General features: G+C 40.7%; 1 protein-coding gene across 1 annotated transcript; it reads right to left on the bottom strand.

The window, feature by feature from the left end:
* Positions 1-6,061: 6,061 nt before the first annotated feature.
* LOC138267189 (extracellular calcium-sensing receptor-like) lies at positions 6,062-20,637 on the bottom strand. Its single transcript, XM_069216039.1, has 5 exons — positions 20,380-20,637; positions 14,811-15,653; positions 13,453-13,680; positions 11,017-11,140; positions 6,062-6,990 (listed from the first exon to the last, which is right to left on the bottom strand). The coding sequence occupies exons 1-5, from the start codon at positions 20,635-20,637 to the stop codon at positions 6,062-6,064; spliced, it is 2,382 nt and encodes a 793-aa protein (XP_069072140.1).
* Between the last annotated feature and the right edge of the window lie 375 nt (positions 20,638-21,012).

The following is a 21,012-nucleotide window of genomic DNA, read 5'->3' as shown; positions in this document are numbered from 1 at the left end:
TAAACAAATATGGTGAGAGGGTTGAGCCATGAGCAACAGCATGAGTGATCTTGTTCCATTTAAACACTGTCCACGAATATTTACTTGTAGTCCTCTTAGAAGTAAGGTATGACCAACACTGTGGAAGAGGTCTGACGGATGGAGTAAGCTTAATGCGTTGCATCATATGTGTACCCTTGAAGAGGTATAGCATGCCTATATCAGCAACATAAGACCCTTAAGCTTGATAAAATAAAGTTGTAAGCGTTGCATCATGAGATTTTTGATGTATTGTTGGCTTTCGAAATAACAGGAAGGCCCCCACGCTGAAGGCCTGGTTAGGTGCCAAAATTGTCCAACATTACAAAGAAAGAGGGTTGTAGTGACTTCACACCTTACAACATTGCATGAGGCTGATACGTTGAAAGATTGTGGAGTCCACCAGGTCTGCATCCAGGTACCAACTTTATTTTCTCTGTTATTTAATGGGATTGCTAAATATCTGGCATGTCTTGCAAATGACAAGGGCAGGCCTGGTGATGAATGATGTAAAATGCAAGAATGAACATATTAATCTTGTTACACTTTCACCTAATTATTAAAATATTCGAAATCATATGAATGTGTGTATATAAACAATATGCATAAATATAAAGTAAATGTTATTATATGTTGTATATGTGCAACCAAATAAGGCACATTCTATATGTGCAAATCCTTTATAATTATAAATGAAGATGTGCGCTCAGATACATGAATATACAAATACATGAGATGCATTTGGGGTATATAAGCAGACAAATGCAAAGATTACTTCACCACTTGTCCTAGTACCACCCCACTTACCAACCTCCATTCAGACCCACTTGCACCAGCTCCAACACCTAATTACTGACCTCTTGGCATATGAATCTACTAGAGGATCTTGCCCTCTCTCCCATTTCTGTCTGTCCAGTGGTGATCAGAGTCTGAGATATCAATTAATGATACTTCTTATGACGTCACTTACTGCAGTTTCATTCCTGAAATATCACTTGAATGTAATGCCACTTCTATCAAAGGTCTTGCCTGAAGGTTGTGCCCCCTAAAATGTAAAGTTGCAACCTAAGGTACAATTCCAAAGGAGTACAAAATAAATTTAGCAGCACTTAGTTCGCACACAACCATTCCAGCACATTTTTACCAAAGTGTACTCACACAAGATGAAATCCTGCGCAAAGGGCAACAAGCTGCACAGCAACAAAAGGTGCATGCTTGCAATCTGATGGAGGTTGTAACAGTGATGATTTGACAAAAATTTAACAGCACCACAAGGCAACCTTGCGGCAGACTTCCTGCCGATAGAGATGATGGGTGGTAGGATCTATGGCCCCTGATGTGAATCACTTTGATGATATGATAGCTCTGGCAGTAGATCAGGTGATGAGCTAAAACAAAAAACCTCCACAGACCACTTGAAGAGGCACTGATCCACAATGCTTTGCGGTGTGATTCCTCAGACAAAGTGCAAGCCTGATTGGATTCCAGCTGTGTGTAAAGCACACCAGGAAGATGTTTTCCAAGTGGAACCTGGTAATGAGTGGCCAGCCCTGGTACTTGCTTGGGTCATGGCTGCAGGGGTGAACTAACCAGTGCACCCCCTGTCCTTGCACTATATCTAAAGTAGTTGGTCCATGTTTAATGCTGTTCCAGTGAAACCTTTTCAACTCTAACAACTAAACGTTTCCAGAAAGCATATCTCCCAGACCAGATCTGGCAATTGAGTGTCTTATGCCCCGCTTATTTCTAGACAACAGGCACAACACACACGGAGAAACAAACGCTCCTGTGCTGTTATCTTACTTCATATAAAGGTTTGGGGGTGGGAGCAATTGCAGGAGGTGTTCTCTGCTCCTCCCTCAGCAGCAGGACCCTAAAGAGGTAATGAGACAATGACTCCTTTGAGGATAATTTTTATAACTGGCAGCTTTTCTCCTCAAACCATATGGGAAACATATGTTGTGTAACTGATTTAATTTACTCAAAGCCACAATTATCTGAGGATGGTACAAAAGCGATTTACTGAATTCTGAAAATAGGCTATTGAAAGAATACGCAGGAAAATAAAAGATGCAGCACTTGGTTTGAGCAAATTATATTTTGCGCTGTAGGAAGTGGTAATATTTGGTAGTTATATGGGCATTTTAATAACACACACCATTCCGTGACATCCCACTCCACTCTATGATAGACCACTCCACTCTACTACATGCGACGCCACTCTACACCACTCCACTCTATGCCATTGCAATCTATACGACTTGACTCTATACCACTCCACTGGGCTCCACTTCACTCTATGCCACAACATTTTACGCCGTGATATTGTATGACGCTCCACTGTAGGTCACTCTCCTCTATGCCAACCCACTCTACAACACAGTTCAACACACCATTCCAATCTATAACACGCCGCTTCACTCTCGGACACGCCACTCCACTCCACTCCACTCCACTCCACTCCACTCTAGAAAACTCCAAGCCCCACCAATCTATTAAATGCCATGCAACTGCACTCTATGTCACACCACTCCACTTTAGAACCTGCCACTTACCTTTACCCCCCACATTATTTGATGACACTCTATGACATGCCACTCCACTCTACGACACGCCACTCCACTCCATGGCACTGCACTCTATGCCACTCCATTCTACAACACTCTACCCCACTATGCTATGCTTCAGTACTCTCCTTCACTTTGTGGAACTGTAAGCTCCTCCACTTTACGAGACTCTACTCCACACTATGCGGCACCTCGCCATTGTACTCCACTCTCTGCCACTCTACGAAGCACTGTCCTACACTACAACACCCTGCGATGTGTATGTTCACAAAATCAACATACACATAATATAGGTTGGCTCTTACAACAGCATTTGCTTTGTTTTCGAAGTAAACATATTTGGCAACAAACAAAATATAAAGTGAAGCATTTTACAGCCCAATACTACTAAATACTAGCAACAAGCAAACCGAGTATGCTAACTGTTAGAAAGCAATATAACTCTATTTATTCATGAAAGAAATAACAGCAAACTTCAAATTACCTCATCAGCTCCATCAGGATATGTTTCTACATGAAACAAGGAACAAAGAGAGGGACCGGGAGGTTAATGGCCCAGTGTACAGTCTCCCAATACAAATTCCAAAGAAAAAAGAGGTACACTGTTCCAATCAATAAGAAAAAGAGGAGGGAGACCTAATTCAACAGGAGCGAGAACCCTCAAGCATCACACTGGATGACTGGCTTCATCATTGGGAGAGCTCCTCGTTAGGCCGGTACTGCAATGCCTAACGGGCTCCGCGAGGGGGGCTCTTAACCGTATTGCTCTAATAGTAGCAGATGGAATCAGATCATACAGAAGGAGTACCAAAATTCAAGTTTTCTTTGGAAAATGTTTCTACATGAAACAGGTACATTTCTATGTGGACTGTGTGGCTGTTCTAGGCATAATAGCACGAAAAGGCACAGAGTTGTGGCCTATTTGGCACAAGCTACTCTTGGGAACATGAATGCTAACATTGTCTACAGTCAACTGCTAAATCGCTCATAGGGGCCACTTTTAATTTGGTGCCCGGCAGTACTTAATTTGAGCCAGTGGGGGGCATCAGCATTTATTTTGGTGGACCGGCACATTCCGTGCGCAGGAGGAAAGAAAAACATTTAGATAGGAAAAAAACATAACAAATGGAGAAAGCGGTAACCCGTAGGAGTAGAATAACGTAACAGGGATTGTTTGGCAATGAATTAAAGTGGCTTGCGCTGGAATTAAGACTACCAGCCTTGATATTCGGCAACCACCGTTTAATTGAACTAACCACAAGCTTCTGGGCAGAGCTTTGGACACCTGCCCTCTTTCTTACTCAAATTAAGCACTGGTTTTCTGCCTATTTTTGGTCGCATTTGGGCCCTACCTTCCATCCTGCCTGTTAATTCCAGTCTGGATTGGTGATTTTAATGGTAATATCATAGGCTCTGTTGATCAAATACATTTGCAGCCAGCAATGATCTCCGATGTGGCATCTCTGATTCACTTTTGCCGTCAGGTAAAGATGTCAACAGAACAAAGAGCTGGTGAAACAGACTGATGAAATGAATTTTCACATTGTCAACCTGCAGAAGATTTCTCTCAAAAGGGGGCTCAGTTCACTAGGGTCTGGGGCAGCTCACATTGGCTATTTGATTTAAATTTCCCTTTTGGTTTAAATATATTTCTTTACATTTTAATGTGCAGTAAAACACAGTCACGAGTAAAGGGCAGGGCCATTACCAGACAGGGTTCACAATCAGAATATTGCTTAAAGCATTGCAGGTCAGAAGTTTTCCCAATGCTTGCCCTGGAATGGCGGACTTCCATGTTATCAGTCTTGGAACTAGTGAGTGCATTTTAAAACAATCAGACGTCATCATAGGTCAAGGTATCCTCTGGACCATTTTATTGTCATTCAGTCAAAAATCTTTATTCGGAGTGAGCCATATAAACCAATAAAAAAGTGCACATATAATACATAAAGTGGATAAGTAATGTTTTTTTGGCTAAAACGTACAATTGCTAAAATATAATTACATTGACCGGTGTAGAATTTATGTGGTGTAGAGACAGCATAGTAACAAGATCCACACAACAGTGAATAAATAATACATTATAAATTAAAAGAAGCTGAAATCTTAAAATATCTACGCATAAGCTAGCCTGGAGAAGGGTTAATGCAACAATCACAGGATGACCTCATAGCTTTTTCTAATGACTATTGCCCTTCTAATTAAATTTAGCACTGCATAGCATGTTTCTATAGTAGAAAGATTCTTTAGAAACACCAGGCTTTCCCTATGGGTTTTCAATTTGGATTTCCGTAAAACATACATTAAAAGGAGCTTCTAGACACTGCATATAGTTGAAAGGACAGTATAAAGTGACAAGTGGGGGTAAATCAAGTGACCATACACATTGAAAGGGGAAGGCAACCTTGAGATGTATCATGCAAATTCTAAAAAAGGGAGAGGTCACAGCCATAGCTAGGATTTATGATCCAGACAAGATATGGTTCTAGGTGGGCTGTGGTAGAAATAATTACATATGTTGAGACTGACACCATAGGCTGTGCCCTCTGATGCCTTAGATCCGAACAATAGTTAAGGAAACAAAGTTTGTCTTCCTGCTTACATTTAGGAGTGGTCATGAGAGGATTGTCAAACAACTCTTTCATGCCAATCAACTTAAAGGTTTCTTTAAGATATGCAAACCACGGGACCCAGGCAACTCCATTCAGAGATCAATAGTCAGTGATGCAAGATCTGACCAGAGAAGCCTCCTGGTTTAGCCAGGTCTTAATTAACAATAAGAGAGGGGCAAGACCCAAATGATCCTCCAAATTCATGGCAGGTTTGAGGAATGTATTCACTAGAAAGCATAAAACCATAATCCATTACTCAAACAGTTCGTGTAGATGCAGCATTCTAATGTTATTTCCTGTAGTACAGGGCACCACCATTTATTCATAATCACCAGTTAAATAATTCTAGCTTGCTCTTTTTCAGTGGGTTGCAAACAATTCTGAAATAAATATTTTGCGAGGAAACCTCCTGACTAATCTACAGGTCTCTTTTGGACACCGACAAAGCACCATACCCTACCTTTTCTATTAAAATAACATTTAATTCATCCCTAAATCATTCTGTTACAAAAAAATCCATAGAATATTGACCATTTTTTTTGTACAAATCTATCCTGTTTTTTTATATTTTTAAAATAATATATTTTTCTTTCTTTAAATGTAAACAATTAGAAATAACTAGACTTTCTATTTAGCAGTTACCATGCCTTCGACAAGGCCTTATTCTACTGGTGTTGACATTCATGTTAAAGCTACTTAGGATGAATGCAAAATTCATTGTTTTGTTATAGAGCTTTCCTATGTGCATGTTTTCTCTCCTGTGTTCTTCCATTTCAGAATATAAGCGAAATAGAAGCATGTTCATGATGTTCTTCTTTTAGTTTTGAACAAAACATATTCACTTGTGTACCTTAGAAGCAATATTTAAACATCTTTTAACTTTTTGTTGTTTGAAGCTTTTTTCCCTAGAAGTTGCTCTCTGGTGTTGAGATCAGGCCTCAACAATATGATGTAAGACTTGGGAAGGAAAATGCAAATGCCTATCCCAGCACTCGAGAAGATAATACTGAAAACTTCCACAGCCACTGTGTATTTCCCCTTGGTGCTCAGATAGCCTGGGATGAAGGACAACCAAACACTAAGGAACACCAGCATGCTGAACGTGATCCACTTGGCCTCATTGAAGCTATCTGGTAATTTCCGTGCCAGGAAGGCTATTAAAAAGCTAACACAAGTTAACAGCCCCATGTAGCCCAGCATGCACCAGAACGCAGTCTGTGAACATTCATTGCATTGTAAGATGACGACCCCAGTTTTCAATTTCATGTTCTTCTCTGGGAAAGGTGGGCAGAGTAGAAGCCAGCTGCCACAAATGAGACCCTGAATAAATGTACAAACAGAGACAGTAACTATAGGAGCCCAAGGACCCAGCCACTTCCTCATCTTACTGCCAGGCTTTGTAGCATTGAAGGCGATGACCACCATGAGGGTTTTGGCCAAAACGCATGATATGCAGACAACAAATACTATGCCAAAGGTGGAGTGTTGGAGTAGACAAGTTATTGACTGAGGTTCTCCAATGAAGAGTAGTGCACAGAGGGAGCTTATCAAGAGAGCTCCCTGGAGGACATAAGTAAGATTCCTGTTGTTGGCTTTCACAATCGGAGTGTCTTGATATTTGATGAAGATACATAGGAACATCATTGTCATGAAGGAAGAAAGTACCACAGTAGCAGTGAGGGTAGCTCCTAGGGGATCATGGTATGAAAGAACCTCTAACCTCTTTGGAACACAGTCACTTCTCTTTTCATTCGGCCACTGATCTCCAGGACACGGCAGGCATTTATTTGAATCTGTAAAATAAGGCAGTACTTTACAATTTAATAGTTTAGTTTTGTTTACCTTGTACCAATGTTGGAGTGATAAAGCACATCCTTTTATAAGACCATTTTTAAATAGTGCATTTATATAAATCAAAATATTAAAGTATACTAGTATTCCTAGAAGAAAGTCAACCCACAAAATGAGAAAGTTTTTTGCCATGAGTTCCAATAATTTGTGTCTCATCTTAAGGACTTTGGTATTTATCCACATCATCAATATTAAAACATCCCATCCCTGTAAAATATGAACTCGTTTTTCTAGCAAATTCTTTATGTTATGAAAAAGGACATTAAGACCCAACGTTGTGATTCTATGTGTGAGAGTGAGCTTCTAGGCCCTCATTATGTGTCGCCTGTTAATTACGATGGAGCCAATAACAGCAGTTACTGGCCCAATCAGAATTATGAGATCAACGGGGACAATGCAGAGCGCTTAATGAGTCAGTTTTGTGGTGCACCCACCATAAATTCATTATTGCCATTTACTAGGCCAGGCAAAGTCTCTTTGTGTGGCTTTGCGTAATTAAGGAAATAGAAAGTAAATGAATGTAGCAGCAAGTGCTGTCTTGAGTTACTTTGTGTCTGTGAGGTGGTACATGAATGGAGTATGAGTGTTCCCATGCATCCTCCTATGTATTTTGATGCAAGCCCATATTTACAAATACTTGTAAACATGGATTTGGGCCAAAATGCTGCGCACACCCACAGACTTATAACAAAGAGAAATATTTGTATTTCTCCTCATTACTCTCTCTTTCCATGTGTGCTGCATTGTGCAGCACACATAGAAAGAGCAATATGCCTCTAAGGATTTTCCTTGTGCAGGAAGGTATGTCTCCTTGCACAAAAACAATTCTGCCCTTAAAGCAGACACCTTTTCACAATGGTCCAAGGGTGTCTGTGTTGACGTGACGTAGCAGAAATTGGGCCAGTGCAAAGAGAGAGTTGAAATGCTCCACATCTTTGCAAATATGGAGCATTTCTGCTCTCTCCCTTTCGTGCAATGCAGAACATCAAATTCTATTGGTACGCATCATTGCATGAATTGACAGTAAGTGTGCCCCTATGTTGGAAATTGGGTTTCGGGTTGGCAGAAGCAGGAACCACATTCCTAGTCAGGGTAAGTCACCAACAGACTCTAGGTTAGCCTGTACTCGCCTGCTGGTAGCTTGGCACAAAACAGTCAGGCTTAAATTAAGGGGCAATGTGTAAAGTATTTGTGCAACACTTCAAAATGTAAAACAGTGAAAACACCACACAAAAATAATCCATACAAAGTTTGAAAAATAAAGCTTAATTTAATGAACAAAACAAGAGAAAACAACAAAAACCCAATAAGTTGGAGTCAAGTTATTCATTTTTAAAGAGTAAAATGCAATGTAGTGCTTAAAAGCATAAGGTGCCAGTTGGGGATATCTGGTTGGACAACACTGCATTAAGTACAACAGTTCAGGCCAGCTGCAATAGAAAGCAGGTCTGATACAGTCTCAGATAAGTCCCACTGAAGTTTTGTCTTCTCAAAAATTGGGCCAAGAGTCCTGTTCGTGGGGACGATGTTCGCCAGGAGTTAGGAGAGTGTTGTTGGAGGTGCTCCGCGGTTGCAAAGAGTCAGCCGGGCGTCGTGAATTGGTGGGCTGGAGCCTTACAGTCATAAGTGGTGATACTTGCAGTGTGAAGAGACAAACGTGCGGTATCTTGCTGATTCTTTGGGCGAGTGGCGTAGGTTCTGGTGAAAGCGGGCCCATTCATGGTCACAAAGACCTCAAAAGCTTGGCTTTCAGGAGCCAAAAAACACTTCCAGAGACCCAGGACTGGAAAGGCGTCTCTTAGGGGGGCAGGAACTGGTTAAAGATGGGCCCAGGAGCTGTATCAGTTGAGTTGATAGACTTTTGTGTCCCCGAGCCGTAAAAAAAAAAGGGGGCAAGCCAGCAAGCCCTTGGAGTCACTTTAGTTCTGGGATGAAGAGATGTAGGTCCAGTCTTTCTCACTTCCAGGCAAGAAGGCAGCAGGTCAGGTCAGGTCAGGTCAGCTCAGCAAAGCAGGAGTCTAGGAGAGTAGCAGGTCAGCGGGGTGGCAGTCCTTGTTGCAACACAGCAGTCCTTCTTCCTGGCAAAGTATCCATAGGTCCAAAGAGTGTTCTGAGTTGGTGGTGTCAGAAGTCCAGTACGTATACCAAGTTGTACCTCTGAAGTGGGGGAGACTTCAAAGAAAGGTCCTTGAAGTGCACAGAGGTCCTCCCTCCCTTCCTCGCCTCCAGACTCTCTGCAGAGGGGTATGCAGCCCTGTGTGTGGAGCAGGACACTGCTCATTCAGGTGTAAGTGTCAGCCACTCCTTCCCAAACTGCCCAGGATGGCCCATCAGGCTGGGGATGGCCCATCAGTCACACATAAGCACCCTTTGTGTGTGGCTGTTCAGAGGGAATGCCCAAGCCCAGATGTCACTCCACTCCAGATTTGTATTGGGGACAGACAGCAGGCACCAAATGGCTAAAGTAAGAAAATGCCAACTTTCTAAAAGTGGCATTTTCAGACCTGCAATTTAAAATCCAACTTCACCATGCATTGTGATTTTAAACTGTGAGTCCAGAGACTCCAAACTTGACAAGCATATCTCTCCCAGATTGTGAATCACACTTATAAAATGTAAGGTAATCCCAGTGTTATCCTATGGGAGAGATAGGCCTTGCTGTAGTTAAAAACAACTTTTGGAGTGTTTTCACTACCAGGGCATGTAAAACCTATAAGTACATGTCCTAACTTTTAAATGCAGTGTACCCTGCCCTCTAGGCTGTCAGGGCCTACATTATGCTTGAATTATATGTATAAAAAGTGAAGGTTTGAGCCTGGCAAAAGCATGATTTTACTAGGTCAAAAGGGTGGTCTAAAACTGCACACACAGACTCTGCAATGGCAGATCTGAGACATAGTTAGAGGGTTACTTAAGCGAGTGGCACAATCAGTGCTGCAGGCCTACATATAGCATTTAATTTATATGCCCTGGACACATATAGTGCACTTTACAAAAGATGTATAAGTAAATTAAATATGCCAATTGGGTTTAAGCCAATGATACCATGATTTAGGGGAGAGAGCACAAACAATTTAGCACTGGTTAGCAATGTTAAAGTGCACAGAGTTCTAAAGCCAGCAAAAACAGGGTCAGAAAAGTGGAGGAGGTAGGCACAAGGTTGGGGGGAAGAACCACCCTAAGGCATGGCCAATGATCCCCTGAGAAATTCTTCATTTACTCATAGACAATCAGGATACAACTCTTACTGGGTGAGATTTTTCCTACCCCCCCCCCCCCAGTGTTACCGGTACCCCTAGTTTCAGTAACTATGCAGGTGAATTAAATCTGGCCTATTTACCAGGGCGCTCATAATGAGAACCTAAAAAGAGTTGACTGAAGAAACCTTCCCTAGCTTTATGCAACATATGCCCCATGCATGCATCTCTAGTCAGATTGGAATTCATCACATTACCAAACATAACACAACAATGTGCATTAACCACCTACAAATATATTTTTTAATATAAGGAGCTTCAAATGAATTCTTACTTATGTAGTCAGGCATTTAGCTGGAAGCTCTTCGAGTGGTCTGATCAATCACAGACTTGACAACCAGACAATACTGAACCAAAATATCAGAATTCCTGTGTTTTCTCATTGTCCCATCTCAACTTCAACCTTAGTCAACTATCATAAACCTCTTTGACAAATAAAGCATGAACCTAAATATTGCTTTTAGTTACTTCATGCTCATGTATGGCATTTGCCTTCATCCAAGAGAAAAGTGTCTTAAATCATGTTTTTAGGCACCCCTGAGATGACCACAAACACTATACGTGACTGGCTTTGTAGTTAGAGACTTTGAATTTTGAGTGCAACATGACCAATTCAGTGTCGTTCAATGTGGTTGCCATTATGCTATTATGTGTATTTGGAATGCTTCATTACTTCATAGAGTATTTAGGAATAACAACACACATACATACCTCTTGTTTTGGACACCTCTCCTTCGGAACATGGGATGCAATCAAAACAGCAGACTGGCTGCCCTATCCTTACTGCCTTGTGGTAGCCAGGGATGCAGCTCTCACTACAGAAAGAACTTGGAGCCTAAGGAAGAGAAAGATATGCATGTGGGCTATACCATCCATTTTCACCGTAAGATTATGCAAGTCACTCCCTGAGAATTGTTAAAGGAGGGAATCCATTTATTTCACAGCTGGTATAGGTGCATAATGGGTGAGATAAGTAAAAGTTATTCAAATGACACTAAATTCATTACCAGAAAAGGATTGTTAAGAAACTGGTAGGTGGAAAGCATGTCCAAACAGGACAACATTTGAGGGAGCATGCAATTTAGCTTGCAGTTAAAGGTCTACAAACACATCAGAAAAAAATTCAAAGGAGTGATCAATTTGAGGGAATTAAGGTGGCCTTCATCTTGTATCTGGCCTTGCGTACTAGGCCACAATGTACAACACTGCTTAAACCTTTGTTTAAAGCAAGGAGTCCCATCTAACTTTGCTTTTTCAGCAACTGTATCATCCTTGGGATAGTTTTATTTTTTCTCTCCTCAGGCACACCGGATTTCTGCATCTTCTGCCCTATCCCCAAGCCATACAGGCACCTGCTTGTCGACATTCAACATTCCCTTAAAGTCTCTTCTCGGATACGAGCATTGTTACCAAAATGGAAGTTTGGAGCCCAACTGGACAGATTTGGTGGGACACCATCCGGTGCTGGGCCTTGATTGCCAGTCAATCAACCATAAGCTCCCAAACAGGAGACCCTTAATTAATTTTGAGATGGATTGAAGTTCTTGTGCCTCCTCTGAGGAGTGAGATTCCTTTATTGCATCTAATGCATGGTCAACCTGCGGGTACCAAAATGTATAAATCCCACATTTCAGAATGCATGGTTGTTGATGTTCTTTTCACTTAGGCTATTGCGGATTTTAAATCATGCTAATGCCTTTGGATGTATAAGAAAATATTCACCAGCTTAGTGGAGGATTCATTGTGTTGTACAACAGAAAAGGAACCCTTCAGCTAAGAGTCTGAATGACTTCTTGTATGGATTGAGCAGTTGGTGTGATATTGGGAGTTGAGGTGCTGAAAGTGAGGTGGTGGTTGTTCAGTAGTAATGTGAAAGCAGCTAGGATTTATTACGAAGGAAAAGTGCACGTTACTCTGATAACTGGAATTTGGTGCTGACCATTTAAAAAAAGCAGTCTTGTTTTGGTCCTGCTACTGATTTACATATATTCGCTGAGGTGTTACAGCTTTTGAGCAATATATGAGTGACCTCGAGCAAATGACATCAGTGATTGATGTACATCCCCTTATTTGTTCCAGATTATCCCATTGCTCAATCCTTTATCACAGTGGCAGAGTAGTTAATAACCGCGCCATTATATTATACCATACTCATTTATACAAAGCACCTCCACATGTTTCTACTTGAATTACCTCTGCCACTACCATTTTGCTCTTTATGGACACTGGATTTCATTGATAGCCAATCATGAAGCAAAGCACAGCCATATCGTTGAGGACATGTCCCCCCTCAGCTTCAGAAATGTGGTATTTGTAAAACAAACAAAAAGAAATCCCACTAAAAGTTGCCAATTGAACATGTTGTAAGTTACATAGGCCCTCATTACGAGTTTGGCGGGTGGCGGAGGTCACCTGCCAAACTCGTATGCCACCTGACCGCCAGTGCTGCCAGAACACCGCCGGCCCTATTATGAGTTCCCCGCAGGCCCAGCGGGCGGAAACAGCATTTCTGCCTGCCAGCCCTGGGTGAACAAGGCCTTAACATTGACACCAGCTTGATATCGAGCCGGCAGCAATGTGGCGGTGCGGTTGGTGCAGCAGCACCCGTCGCGCTTTCCAATGCCCAAAATTAGGGCAGTGGAAAGCGTGACTGGCCTGTCCATGGGGGCCCCTGCACTGCCATGCCAAGTGCATGTGCAGTACAGGGGCCCCCATGGAGCCTCCGGCACCCCTTTCCGCCAGCCTTTGCATGGTGGGGCTACCGCCATGCAAAAGCTGTCGGAAAGGGGACTCATAATCCCCAGGGCAGCGCTGCCCTGGCGGATTGAGACCGCCGAGAAAGCCAGGTTGTCGGCAGGCGGCAACCTGGCGGTGTCGGCGGTCTGGCCATGGCAGCTCCGCCACAGTCGTAATGTGGAGGCCGGACCGCTGCTTTGGCTGACTGCCAAGGTTGTAATGAGGCCCAGAGTCCAGTGACAAGTACCTGCAATATTTAACTTTTTCTACAAGAAAGACTAAACCTTTGAAATGCCTTTGCTCTATTTAATTTGCCAATTGTCTTTTCTTCCCCTTTTTACTATTCCACTAAAGTGTCAAATTAGCAGAAAATAAATCATTCATCTTCTCTGCCAGTGATCCATACGTTACCTCTCTACCCTGCTTGGTCCACTGGAAAGCACTTCTGTTGAGCTGCAGCTCCTGCCCTCTGGCTTCTCTTGTGTCAAAGGTCCCAACCTTCACATAGTGGATGGCACCATCAGGGCCTGGCTGCCAGTTTATAATGTCGTAAGCAGCTGGAGGGTTGCCATATCTGTCGAAGGATATCTCCTCCTCCATTTTGTTTTTGAAGCGCACTTTCTTCATGTAGTGGAGAAGCTGAGGCATGCATTTATATAAATATTTATTTCAAACAAAGAAAAACATGAAAACTTCCTTTTTACAGTAACCACTGGAATCAAGGTGGAAAACACGATTCGACATTCAGTTGCTACCAACCAACCCCAAATATTCTGCTACTGCAAACGATAATGAATTATATGTCAGGACCTACGCCCTTGGTTTAGAGCTCCACTGCTTTTAAATAGATTTTCACTCTGTGAATATCACAATACACATACATACATTGATCTAAAGTGGCAAGTTAGGATTTTGATGAAAATTTTGCTGGTATCCACATACTTCACTAGTTTTCTGGGTAATGATTCCTATGATACAATGTTAAAAATATAGTGTCCGCTTTATAGTTTGGTGAACAGATTACTCCCATCACAAATGTGACAGGTATCCTGCCCACCTTACAGCAAGTACCAAAGGATATAAGGTGCATGTAATAAGGTGGGCAAATGTCTGTGATGTTTATGAAGGAGTAACCCATCCACCAATCTCTAGTCAGGCCCATAGATTTTAATTTTCTATAAAACATTAGCATTGTCCATCATTCATGTGAGGAATGAAAACTTTAAGCAGGCTGAAAAACATTGCATAAACATTAACATTGTTAGTTAAAAGGCCAAAGGCTATCAATCAATCATTCCTAAAGGGCGACTAATCACCCGCCTCGCCTTCTACGTACCCAACAGACAACTCCGTTCATCCCAGCTCACCGACGCAGCAGTTCCCAAGATCCAGAAAAGCACAGCAGGAGGAATATCCTTCTCCTACCTCACAGCCCTGATACAGAACACGCTACCTCTCAAACTCAGGCAGACGGCATCACCCAAGCATTTCAGGAGGGACCTCAAGATATGGCTCTTCGATTGAGCAGCACGCCCACATACAGCACAAACAGCGCCTTGAGAAAGGTTATCATCAAAGTTAACTGGACAGCGCAAAGTATTACATATTTGAAGGAAGGTAACTATGACCAAATGCATAAGGGTAACATTGGGAAAGTTAAACATATACAACTGTTTTCAAATATTGCATAGAAGGTAAATGCTGTGTGATGTCTGTCTAAAGTTCAGAGACTGTTCTTTACACACCTGACCATGGTAAACAGAACATACCTGCCACGCCTTAAAGTCCCCCAGGTTGCCACATGTTTCAAACAAGAAGGAACCATTTCCTGGCACACAAGAGAGCATATTGTTTAGAGCATGTGCCACTGCATACACTGCATTGTAAATGATATAGAAAATTCTTGCGTCAGGTTCATTCTGAAATTTGGTTTTGAATATTTGCAGTTTCTCTTCACCTGTGCAGATGACTGTATTTTCAAAAGAATTCCCCTTTGCCAGTGTCAAGTTAGACCCTTGTCTGGGCCAATGACAACCCATTGCTTGTTCCCAAAACAATTTCACAAATCTGTCCTTGGGGGAATTAGATGGATGGACTTTCAGCAGGAATTCTTTGAACCCTGGGATTGTGCCCTCATGAACAGTCAAGCCAATAGTATCACTCATTACATTGCCAAATTCATTGCTTGGAAAATTAGAGGATGTTGACCAACCTTCACTCGCAATCCATACTTTGCTGCTGATGTTTTTTTGAGACAATGCCCTCATAAGTGGAAGCAGATTAGGGCCAGAACAAAAAGCAAGAATGACATTGACAGAAGATTGTGCAATTATGTCTGTAATGATATTGATTTTCATGACTGAAGGCTCGGTGGATAAATTTTCATGGAAGGCAATGCAAACTCCAAATTTCAAAAACTCCTCCTTTAAGCGTTGGGAGCCTAACCTACCATAGTCATCATCATTGGCAAGTATCCCTACCCAGGTCCACCCAAAATGCACCACAATTGTGACCAGTCCCTGGGCCTGGCTGTCATCACTCGGTATAGTTCTGAAGAAGGATGGGTACTCATGCTTATTGTTGAGAAGAGGACTTGTTGAGTAGTGGCTGACCTAAAATGAGAGAGATCACTTTAGTTATCAATTCAAAAACAGTTCCTCATTTCTTTACATGTATTTTAACATAAAAGTGAGCTTCTGTTTGAAAATGGATATATCAAACAACCTTGCAATGATATTTCCTTCAATTCTTTCCTTCAGAGTTTCTTAAAACTGTTGTCTATGTTTTCTGTTGATATGGTGACTCAAATGATATCTCAGAGGATGTAGGAAGGTATTTAAAAGCAAAATGTAACCAATTTTTTAAGCCTTAAGGTGAAGTAGCATGAATAAGGATTGTTCTCAGAGAAACAGGGTCATATCAAATAACCACATGCATAGTTTGAGCCAGTAGTTGAAGGTGGGTTGAAGGAGCGCATTGATTGGTATAATCTATGCCGTAATCCATTATTCAGGTAAAATCTCCCAGCAGTTTTAAATCCCTGACCCAGTCAAACAATTCTAAACACGAATGCTCAAAAAAACTTGGTTCATCTCAATATGGGACGTAAGCAGCACACAGAACATATTTTTGACCAGTCAAAAAGACCTGAGCAACAGCCCAACTCCCTCTTGAATTGGCGGCGAGTACAAGAACCTCAACCTCGGCATACTAGCTGACAAGATGGCAACCCCTGAATAGAAACTAACTGAGATGTGCAAGTGATGATGTTATATCCTAATTGCTTCAATAGAGAACGATCCTTGTGTGCTAAATGGGTTTCAGTTAAGCATAGCAGGTGCGGCTTGTATCGAGCTATTTCTTCATGTACCAACTGTCGCTTACGGTGACAATTGAGACCCGCTATGTTCCAACACATGATTTCAACCCCATCCATTGCAACCCTTGCAATATCATAGCAGTACCATAAAAAAAACTAGAAGCTGTTATCTGGTAGGTGCCCCAGCCCTGTGCAGACTTTCTGTTCCCTTTTGACCATCCTGACACACTTTTCTCCCCTCCATACCACCCACTCAAACAAATATCCCGCCTCAGCAAAAAGCCATGGGAGCCAAGAGATTGAAGGATACATTGCCAACCACTACACCTAGAAAGAAGCCCCCCCCCTTGCATCTAGAGACGTGCACACTCTACAATGTAAATTTCATAACGTGTTTGACAGGAATTATTATTTCTGATTAAATGCCCTAATTTTCACTCATGGAGAAAAAATGTATTTTCTCCATGTCAATAGAAGTTACAACCTTTTATCTCTGTTAGACAAGTATGCTTGTATGTGTGTACAGGTGTGGTGTTTGTATAGCACCAATCAAGCCATAAAGGGATTTTACGCAGGCATGCAGTCAACTAATGATAGAAAAGGTAGCTGTTTATTAGATTGTTACTGCATTGTGATGTAGCATTCTTTAAAGTGGTGGCTAGGAAGTCACTGGTAAATTATGAATCAGTGAATATCCTGTCATGTCGTATCACTTGGTGGAAGAGATTAACAGAACTAGTACTGAGAAGCCTGATAGAACCTTCTCATGCCTGATTCTGCGGTGAAGAAGAGCGATACCTTATTTGATAGGATAATTATGAGTAAACACTAAGATGGCCAAATTAATACAAGTCACCTTGAAAGAATGTTTCTATTGTGGATCTTCGACAGCTGTTTCATTAAATAGACTCAAATTGAGCTAATAATATTAAAGAATGTGATAGAACTACTTCTCTCTCTTGGGCTGAACCAAACCTTCATAGGGCTTTGTATTATACTGAGCTTGTGGGATGGCAAATCTAGTCCTAGGTACTTCTCATTTAAGTATTCTGTTTGAACTGCTCATCATATTGTACATACTAAACATTTGTGTTTTCTGTAAAATTGCCCATTTAATCTGAAGCCCATTTTTATGTAAGTACTCCATGATCATATTCTTATTATTCTTCGTATTCTTTTTTATTTTATTTTCTTGACCCACACTATGTATTCGTTTATATGAAGGTTTAAGTGCAATGGTTTAATCACTGGGGCTTCGGAAATGTCATTGTTGTTCAGATTTCATACCACATATCTGCTGTTCATGTTTTTAATGTTTAAATGACTCAGAAACAGAACCACATAAAATTGGATTTTTTTCAGTCTCAAGTCATGCAAAAAAAATGACATTAGGTTTCCTCTGATTATGCCCTGTCAAATATAACTCCTAAGTTCAGCCCTCTAGGTCCATCGGACTATCTTGACTCCAGAGTACACCATAGGTTCAAAGTTAAATCTTGTAGTCAAAATACGCACTATTGAAATATTTTATGTAAACATGAAAAACAGTTGGAATGAAATAACAAACAATATTCCCCGAATTCTACAGCTAGATCAGGCTTCTCCAACCTTTTCCGTAGGAGAGCTAATTCTGATCAGTGAAATTCAATGTGAGCTACTGAAGGCCAAACCCCTTGCACAATGTTACCAGACACCCCCACACCCAATTTCATTGACTTTAAGCCTAACGTCCATAAAGCCAAAAACTATGATTTGAACAAAATACTTTGACAAGGGGCACTACCATGTGTGTCACTGAGATTGTGGTCTGTGGGGCTCTGTGAACATGTGTGCATATGAAAGGGATACATGTGTATGAGTGCTGAGAGTCTGTGTCATTTTTACTAGTGGGAAAGGACATACATTTTGTCATATGTGGCACTCTAACATGTGTAACACAAACATAGAATTCTTTTTTTTAACTGGAAAACTTTCCTGTGCAGAAAAATGTTCTGCAAAAAATGTCCAAAATATCAAACATTTTTCTATGTTTTAAGTTTCTCCCACTTAAAAAAATGGCAGAATTTTTCAGTTATAAATATGACACTGTGTTTATCAGCCATTGGGAGGTAGATGTCTTCTGTGTGTAAATGTGACACTTTGAAGTAGGAGACAATTAAACAAAATAATTAAGTTTATGTTTATATGAATTCCATAAAATTCATAATTTAAATATTCTCCATTTCAGTTTGTCACATTTAAAATAGCAGGCACCTTGCACCCAGTGGCCTGTAGTCACGGTGCCATATTTATAACAGAAGCATACAAACATTTGATCCAATTGGAGGAATTTAGAGTAAAGAAACATGCTTTATAAAATATTACGACAAATTGGGTAAAATTGAAAGTGGAGAAAATCATCGACTTAATGTTTGATAGAATTCTTTTTATTCACTTAAAATTTCTCATATTTGAAATAAATGCCTATTTTTCAGTTATAAATTTGGCACAGTGTCTACTGGCCACTGGGAGCAAGGGGCCTGCTGTTTGTAAATGCAACACTTTGAAATGGGATAAAATTAAAATGAAGAATTAAATTAATCATTAAGTTAACTCTTCATTTACATTTTCTCTGATTTAAAAGCATTCAGAAACATCCCTTTCTTCTCACCATCCAATATTGAGTTGGAAAATTATTTTCTAAAAGATTTAAATACCTCAGTGCTTCCTTCTCCACCTGTGTGCCCCGGGTCATAAATCTGACCCAAGCACTGCTTATTACCAGAGACTGCTAACTGCAGCCTGAAGATAATAATGTAAAATAAACACAGCCTTCCCTTAACTTTAAAAGGAAAATGGGACCCTGTGCTTATTCAAAAATAAACTAAAGGCTGTGAGCTACTCTAAAGTTGTCTGTGAGCCAGTGGTAGCACACAATCAACCATTTGAAGATACATGAGCTAGCTGTTGTCTAAATAAGCATCTCAAGATTTTGGTCATTTATCTTCAATCTGGAAAAAGTACACAACAATGTAACAAAAGTAGCATGCTGGCAATATCGTAAATGTATTTTTTAAAGCTTTGAACAAGTTGGAAATAATTGTTCTCCAAATTTGCCCATGATGGAATTAACCTTCTCCTACTGATTTTATTTGAAATTAATAAAGATTTAAGAATTGCCCCTCAAGATGGAGATTTTTCTTATCAATCAAGGTGACAATTCTAGCTCTTCAAATCTAGCCTGAGTGTCTAAACCCATGAAGCCCTATCAACACATGTGATACTGTTATGTAAATGTGGGGTCCAAGTTGACACAGGCTTTTCATAAAGACCCCCAAATTAAAGGAAATTATAAAAATTTACTTTTATCAATTTAGACAACTGAGGAACCTCATTCTTTACTCATAAGTTGAAAATGGTTTTGCATCCTTGCTGCAGGCTGAAGCTAAGCTTTTATTTTGGACTCCTTAAGATAGCCAGATATGAAACTATTGATGGGAAAGAATATAGTCGCCATACTCATCTCAAACTCAAACAGTTTGAGCACATGTTGGTAGATCTATGACCTCTTCATTGGTTACCAGTTGAAATGTGGATTGATTTTAAGGTTTTGTGTATTGGACACCATGTTTTATTTTGCATTTATTGAGGAACAAACTCATACATTACATATCTAGAAAGGCCCGGTTATCTTCATTGCACTGTCAGGTGATGGTGGCCTGATATGAATGTGTTAAATTCAGCAGCATCTTGTTATCACTTACAGGCAGCACTTACAGGCAGCACCAAGATGACATTAGTAAATGTGCATTATATATAAAATGTACTATCATAACGTACCCTACCATAGCATACCAATACACTTACATCTTTGATAGAAAAGTAACATAATTTTTGATGGCTAAAAAAAGATTTCAAAATCATTTGCATGCATAAGCAAGCTTTGAGGGCATTATTATTGTTTTGCAACACTTGTTAACTTTCATTCTAGGAGTTGATGATGAGTTGTCAAGTTCAAGCCTCTTCAACCCCATTCTCACCTGGGGATATCTATAAAGCCCCAATAGTGTGGCAATTGACATTGATACAGTAGAACTCAGCTCTCCGATGATCGAGGTAATTGGTGACCGCCGATTACACTGGTAGTTCAAAATGGCTCTCTCTTGTACAGCCATCATCTGAAGGCATGCCTCAATGGCAATCCTAGTTATCAAACAAGTATCATAGATGTGGAGACCCAGGGTGGTGTTTGGAAGGATGTTCGGGTCCTGGTTAATTTCATTGACAGCATACACCATGGCTTGAATAGAAGCATAGCTTGAAACACTGAAACTGTAGAGAAAGTAGCAGGTAATTCTAATTTCAATACACTTGAAAACAATGCATTTTGTGTAACAGGTAAAATAAAAAGAATAAAGAGGTTAAGACATTGATTAGGCCAATTATTCAAAGATTATCCATAGACTACACTTACGATAGGCATAGATGGGCTCATCTGCAAATACTGAAATCCATATCAGTCAACACATGTAGCATTACAGTAGGATAAGGAATTTGATGGAGGGGCCAGGCATACAGAAGCAAATTGTCAAGAGACTAAGGGCCAGATGTAATATAAGACTACATAAAATACTCATAAAAGCAATACAACATTTATTTTGCCCTGCAACCTA

Source organism: Pleurodeles waltl, chromosome 12, assembly GCF_031143425.1.
Source record: "Pleurodeles waltl isolate 20211129_DDA chromosome 12, aPleWal1.hap1.20221129, whole genome shotgun sequence".
NCBI classification, from domain to species: Eukaryota; Metazoa; Chordata; class Amphibia; order Caudata; family Salamandridae; genus Pleurodeles; species Pleurodeles waltl.
The sequence above is the reverse complement of the archived record's forward strand: the minus strand, read 5'-3'. Positions and strand labels throughout refer to the sequence as shown.

Coding starts and splice junctions, on each gene's coding strand:
- LOC138267189 (XM_069216039.1), bottom strand. CDS start 20,637: ATGGTGTATGCTGTCAATGAAATTAACCAGGACCCGAACATCCTTCCA. Junction 15,654..20,379: donor GGCTTTATAGATATCCCCAG/GTGAGAATGGGG, acceptor CTCTCATTTTAG/GTCAGCCACTACTCAACAAG. Junction 13,681..14,810: donor GGGACTTTAAGGCGTGGCAG/GTATGTTCTGTT, acceptor TGCATGCCTCAG/CTTCTCCACTACATGAAGAA.